Below are 7,289 nucleotides of genomic sequence, written 5' to 3'. Positions count from 1 at the left end.
CTGTACCAAATATGCATGTGGGGTTCAAATTTTACTGTCTTCCTCTTCTGTAGAACTTCAAGTTGACAAAATAGCATCACAATTTATCCTGAGCCAGTGATATAGAAGGAAGCTAGCAGAAATAGAGAACAAAACTTATTTGGGAGAAATACTTTCAACCCAGGCTAAACAAGAGTAACACAGACAAAAACCCACTAAAAAAAGATGTGCTCAAAATTTGAAATTACAAAAGAGCAAATGCAAAAACAAACAGAAATAGACAAGAGTATGTCAGCAGACATATCAAAGACCAGATTTAGACCACCAAGAACTTTAGGTTCTAATAGACATTATAAAATATTGGTTAATATTTTGAAGAAATAGAAGAATAAGAAAACTCGGAAGGGTTTTTGTTTTAGAAAAGAGCACAGAAATTTGAAAAAATAAAAAACAGTCTAGAAATAAAAAAATATACTCAGAAAAAAATAGATTAAATAGTAGATTATACATAACTGAAGAGAATTAATGAGCTGGAATATAGCTCTTAGAAATTACCCAGAATATCACACACACACATTTATATATACACACACAGATGCAAAGAATGAAGAAGTGCAACTTGGCAGTATCTATCAGAATTTAAATTGGGCAAAGCTTTTGCCCCAGTAATTCCACTTCTTAGAGTATATCCAAGAGAACCACTGGCATATAAGCGCAATGAAGCATTGGCAGGGTATAGCTAAATAAATACTAATTAATGCTTGGAATACCATGGATCTTTACAGAGAATGAAGGAGATTAATACATACTCACAAGGAATTACTTAAAAATGTTTTTTGAAGGGGTGCCTGGGTGGCTCAGTCTTTAAGCGTCTGCCTTCGGCTCAGGTCATGATCCCAGGGTCCTGGAATCGAGCCCCACATCGGGCTCCCTGCTCAGCGGGAAGTCTGCTTCTCCCTTTCCCACTCTCCCTGCTTGTGTTCCCTCTCTCGCTGTGTCTCTCTCTGTCAAATAAATAAATAAAATCTTTTTTAAAAAATGTTTTTTTGAGTAAAAGAAAGCAATTTCAGAACAACACAAATGGTAACATCATTTATGAAAAACCATATGGAAATCAGGAACAAGGAAGAGATTCTTGGTTATCCAAAGGGAGGATTGGGATAGAGATAAATACGAGGTAGGGAAAGGAAGAAGTATATTCGCTAATCACATCTCTGTCTATTTCAGGAGTCCGGGATTTGGTGGGGAGATCTATGTGATAAGTAGGAAATGCCAATGCTGAATTAGATCATGGGTCAGTTTCACACAGAGAAAAGCACCCTGGCTCTTCTTGCAACTCCTTGAGGTGTGACGAACCATGAACTACAGGACAGTGTTTAAGAAAGTAATTCTAGGCACCTTGTCATGGCTACTTCTTAGCAATATCACAGATGACCAAAGGATAGCCCACATTAATTGTGTTGGTCCAAATCAAATTTCAAACCTAATTAGATGTTTGCCATTGTAATACCTATACACAAATAATGAGAAGAATAAATGAAGCCCCTGAGACCTTAGTGAATATCTCAGCCAGCATAATGGTGCAGGCGGACCTAAACTCACCTAATTTTCTCAATCTCCTTGGATTTTCTCCCACTGGATTTTCAATGAGATGTTAACAAACCTGTGCATATCTGATGCAGAGGTCAATGTTTTGTATTCTAGACAGACCTAAATCCTGCATAAATAAGCCCTGCCCCACAGAGATGATGCCTAGAATTTGTCCCTATCATAATATTTGACCAACAGGTAACATTCATTCTTTGTTATTGATTTATAAATGTCCTTTGCATTTCTAGTAGAAGCTAATAGTTGCTCATTTGAAGTAGATTCTCATTTATGGATTATCTGTTTACTACCATCCATTGCTAGGTGTATTAAAATGCACCATCTCACTTAACACAGCAACCATCTGAGTTAAATATTATTATCTTAATTTTTAAAATAAGGATATTGAGTCTCAAAAGGGTTATGTAACTTTTTCAAGATCATCTGGCTCATAAGTGGCAGACCTTAAATTTATCCCTGGAGCTTTTGGTTCCGAAATCTTATTTTATTTTGATTGCAGCAACTGTACATCATGTTTTCCATATCATACTGGCACCCACATCCTATTTTGAACTCATTTGAGTCTTTCATGTATATATTTTCTTTAAAAAAATATAAGATTTGGGGCGCCTGGGTGGCTCAGTTGTTAAGCGTCTGCCTTCGGCTCAGATCATGAAACCCAGGGTCCTGCTCTGCAGGAAGCCTGCTTCTCCCTCTCCCGCTCCCCCTGCTTGTGTTCCCTCTCTCGCTGTGTCTCTCTCTGTCAAATAAATAAATAAAATCTTTAAAAAAAAAAGAATAAAAATTAAAAAAATATAAGATTTGTTTTAGATTTGTGTCTTTTGAACTTCTGACACAATCCTAGGACTAGTTAATGAAGCTAGAGATTTAGCATTCTTACAATACTGTATCAAATTAATTCACATGAAAAATTGATCAAATCACATTGGTTTAATCATCACTGCAAAGGGTACAATTTTTCACAGTAAGATTGACTAAGAATAGGGTACTGATAGTTATTTACTTGTATATTTTGTAAAAAAAATTTTTAATGTTGAGGGTTTTTTTAAGTAGCAAATCCTCCATTTGGAAATTCAGGGACTATACAGGGTCAGCTGTGTTCCTTTAAAAAACAATTACATTTCTTCTCTCTCAAGTAGCAGATTTCTGATATTCGATAATACTTCCAAAATATTATTTAATATTTGGTAATATTTTCTATTTGATAGTACTTGCTGATTCTTTTCATTGTTTGGTACTTGCTTTTTCAGTGGTCTGGCTTATTTCTTGTGGGGATGCAGGGATGCTGGGTTCCTGGGATGCTGGGATACTGGCATGACCTCAAAACTAGAGGTAGCTGCAGGTTAGTTCATTTTCCCTTTAAAAAAAAAAAAAACCCTATGGTGGTATCATCGTCCCATTTCCTTTGACTCAGCTACAAATTCCCCTCTAACCCACCAAATATTTCCCTATTCTGTCCACTCTGCTCAATCCTTTACCACCGCCACCCAAGCCAGCACCACATTGTACCTGGGCTACTACAATATACGGAAAGGTCTTTCTGTTCATTCTCTTCACTCCTCTACAAGTTAGTCCCCTTAAAGTAGCCAGAGTTATCTTATCATTATGTAAATTAGATCATGACATTCTCTTTAAAAATTTGCACTGTCTTCCCATTGCACTTAGAATAATGGTTAAACTCATTATGACTTACAAAGCCATAGGTGATCTGGCTTCCGCCTAGTTCTTGAGTTAATCTTGTATCACTCTCCCCACCCGATGGGCTTGGCTGTTCTTCAACTGGGGCGCCTGGGTGGCTCAGTTGGTTAGGCGACTGCCTTCGGCTCAGGTCATGATCCTGGAGTCCCTGGATCGAGTCCCTGGATCGAATCCCGCATCGGTCTCCCTGCTCGGCAGGGAGCCTGCTTCTCCCTCTGACCCTCCCCCCTCTCATGTGCTCTCTCATTCTCTCTCTGTCAAATAAATAAATAAAATCTTAAAAAAAAAAAAGTGCAAAGCTATCACTTCAGGACCCTTGCAGTTAAGTTCCCACTGCGATGCTCTTCCGCTCTATCTTAGCATGGTTGGTTTGCTTGTATCATTTATGCATCATTTAAAATATCTCTTCCATAGAGAGGTTCCTCCTGACCAATTTAAAGATTTCATTTATGTATTTATTTGAGAGACAGAAAGAGAGAGAGCGTGAGTGGGTGGAGGGGCAGAGGGGGAGGGAGAAAGGCAGGATCTCAAGCAGACTCCGCACTGAGCGTGGAGCCCAATACGGGCTCCATCCCACGACCCCAACATCATGACCTATGCTGAAACCGAGAGTCAGACACTTAACTGACTGAGCCACCCAGGTGCCCTCTGACGAATTGTAAATGAGCCAACAAAACACTATCAGATCACCTTATTTTAACTTAATCCTGGGGTGCCTGGGTGGCTTAGTCGGTTAAGCATCTGCCTTCTGCTCAGGTCATGATCCCAGGGTCCTGGGATCAAGCCCCACATCGGGCTCCCTGCTCAGCGGGAACCCTGCTTCTCCCTCTCCCCCTCCCCCTGCTTGTGTTCCCTCTCTCGCTGTGTCTCTCTCGGTCAAATAAATAAATAAAATCTTAAAAAAAAAAAAAAACACAAGGTCCTTAGTTGTGGAGATTGGTGAAGGTCTAGACAGTAGCAGTTCCTTTTTTATTTTTTTAAGATTTTATTTATTTATTTATTTGTCAGAAAGAGAGAGAGCAAGAGCAAGCACAAACGGGGGCTGGGGGAGCGGCAGGCAGAGGGAAAAGCAGGCTCCCCACTGAGCAAGGAGACTGATACAATATGAGACTCGATCCCAGGACCTTGGGATCATGACCTGAGCTGAAGGCAGATGCTTAACTGACTGAGCCACCCAGGTGTCCCTAGACAGTTGCAGTTCTGCTTTTTAGCTTATTGTGCTGATTATCAACTGTCACACCGTTTTTGGTTGGTTGAGATTTCCTTTTACATGAAAGCTTACTTCTGCCTTCTGAATATGTTTTTCAATATTTAAGTTAGCAGTTTATCCAAGTATTTTGTTGAGAATGTTTTCGGATATTTCATGTTCACAGTATTGCTTAAAATGAAAGTCTGCTTTAATTTTAATTTTTGCATTCTTATGATGAAACCTACTCGTTAATTTTGTTAGGTGAAATGATCTTTGATATTCCTTACATTTATGTATTACTGTCTTGTGCTCATGTAGCTAGCATAATATAAGCATGGAAGCATTGTGTCCACATATTCGATATATGTGATTCATATATGATTAGGAAATGTATCTTTTTGTTAGGTCTGTGTAGTACCTGAAGTACAATAATAATCCAAAGTGTATTTATTTCTCATGCTGTTCTCAGGATTAAACCCTACACACAGCTTCCATTTATAGCCAATCTGTAATTATATTAACCAGGTAAAGTGATGTTATGCTCTTCTAACAAATCAACCCTGGAAACTCAGTGTAGCCTAATACAGCATAGATTTATTTTTTCACTTCTAGTATATTTCCAGTTATTCTCTGTTTTCCACATTCCTTCAAATCCCAGGCTGGTGGGAGGTACCACTCTCTTCTAGTTGTATCATGTAGAATATATTACTGTGTAAGAAGAAGAGAAAGCTGTCCAGTGGTAATTTAATTTGATCTAGAAGAGACATATGGCATTTCCTCATTTAGCCTGTTGGCATGTACTGTTCACAGTCTCACTTAACCACAAAGGGGCTGGGAAGTGTGGTCTCCCAGGTGAACAAGATAAGAGCAAATTGGATATTGCTAAACACTAGCTTAAGGTCAATCACTTTGACTTTTCTGGTTCTCATCAGATTTAAGTGTTCATTCAACAACTGAACTAATCAAATGATGCAAATGTGTTAACTGTGCTCTGATCTGCGTCATTGGTCTCTTTGTATCTTTGGCCTTAAAGTAATAGACATTAATATTCTCAAATCATGCATAATGTAAATATGTTTGGAAACATTTTGTAGAGTGTAAGCATTAGACAAAAGGGATCTATGTTTTGATTTTTTTTAAGTTTATTTATTTAATTTCTACATCCAACATGTGGCTCAAATGCACGCCCCGAAATCAAGAGCCTCATGCTCTTCTGACTGAGCCAGCCAGGCGCCCCTGTTTTGATTTTTTTAATAGGGTGAATAGTAAAGTAAATGTGTTACCTGTGAGATCACTTAATTTATTCTTAATACACACTGGTTTTTATTTCAATAGGCATCATTACAAATAAGATGGAGAGTGAAAACCACACAATGGTGACAGAGTTCATTATTTTGGGATTAACAGAGGATCCTACACTTTGTTCCATCTTCTTTGTGGTTTTTCTAGGAATCTATGTTGCTACCATATTGGGCAATATCAGCATAATCATGTTAATCCACAGAAGCCCTCAACTTTCACACCCCGATGTACCTTTTCCTCAGCCATTTAGCCTTTGTGGATATGGGGTATTCGACCTCGGTCACACCCATCATGATTGTAAGTTTCCTAAGAGAGAGAACTACTATCCCTGTTGCAGGCTGCATAGCTCAGCTTGGCTCTGATGTTGTCTTTGGATCGGCTGAATGCTTCCTGCTGGCTGCCATGGCCTACGATCGCTATGTGGCCATCTGCTCTCCACTTCTCTACTCTACACTCATGTCTTCCAGAGTCTGCATCATCCTATTGGCTGCTTCCTATCTGGGGGGATGTGTGAATGCTTCATCATTTACTGGCTGTTTATTGAGCTTGACTTTCTGTGGACCAAATAAAATCAACCATTTCTTCTGTGACCTCCCACCGTTAGTGAAGCTTTCTTGTACCCATATTTATGTTGCTGAAATATCTCCTGCCATCTTAGCTGGGTCAATCATTGTAATCACACTGTTTACCATAGCTGTTTCATATCTATACATCCTGCACTCGGTCCTAAATATGCACTCCCCTGACGGAAAACACAAGGCCTTCTCTAATTGCACTTCTCACCTCAGTGCGGTCACTTTGTTTTATGGGACAGTCACATTTGTCTATGTCATACCGAAGTCAGGTCACTCATCTGACCATATTAAAGTGGTGTCTGTGTTCTACACAGTGGTGATCCCCATGTTGAACCCCTTGATCTACAGTCTGAGAAACAAAGAGGTGAAAGAGGCCATGAGAAAACTGATGGCTAGAAGACATCGGTTATTTTGAAAGAAATTCAATGTGATTCCAGAAACTGGAAAATGATAGTTTCCAGAATATATGTAATAGATGTTTATGTTTTCCATTAGCCTTATCACTTTATGTGAAGAACTATCTTAAATACCCAATGCCAGTATGTTAACTAATGCCAACTTTAATTTATAATTTTCTAAAGTCACAAAATATTTCATGAAACTCTGCTGGGTTCAAATTAAATGTGTACATTTCAGGGTTAGGAGACTTTTTTTCTCTCCTTTGTTCATTGTTTACAGTCCATGATTAGAGAGTGTTTTCTTTTTCTTCTGTTAGTTTCTATATTTTTAAAATATCGTCGTATAAGTTAACATCTTAGAAAGCATCATGTACTCAATGGAAATGCAATTGATGGTAGTGTTGCCAGTCTATTTTGATTTATTTATTTGACAGAAGGAGAAAGATAGTGAGAGTGAGAGCACAAGCAGGGGGAGGGGCAGAGGAAGAGAGAGAAGCAGGCTCCCTGCTGAGCAAGGAGCCCGACCTGGTTCTCCACCCC

The 7,289-nt window shown here is 38.9% G+C and overlaps 1 protein-coding gene across 1 annotated transcript; it reads left to right on the top strand.

Annotated features, from left to right (window-relative positions):
- The first annotated feature begins 5,826 nt into the window (after window positions 1–5,826).
- Window positions 5,827–6,766, top strand: LOC110576547 (olfactory receptor 481-like). Its single transcript, XM_021685733.1, is given in 2 exon segments — window positions 5,827–5,991; window positions 5,993–6,766. Coding segments are annotated over 2 exon segments (939 nt in total).
- Window positions 6,767–7,289: the final 523 nt, after the last annotated feature.

The sequence above is a fragment of the Neomonachus schauinslandi genome, chromosome 11 (genome assembly GCF_002201575.2).
Source record: "Neomonachus schauinslandi chromosome 11, ASM220157v2, whole genome shotgun sequence".
Lineage (NCBI taxonomy): Eukaryota > Metazoa > Chordata > Mammalia > Carnivora > Phocidae > Neomonachus > Neomonachus schauinslandi.
The sequence above is the reverse complement of the archived record's forward strand: the minus strand, read 5'-3'. Positions and strand labels throughout refer to the sequence as shown.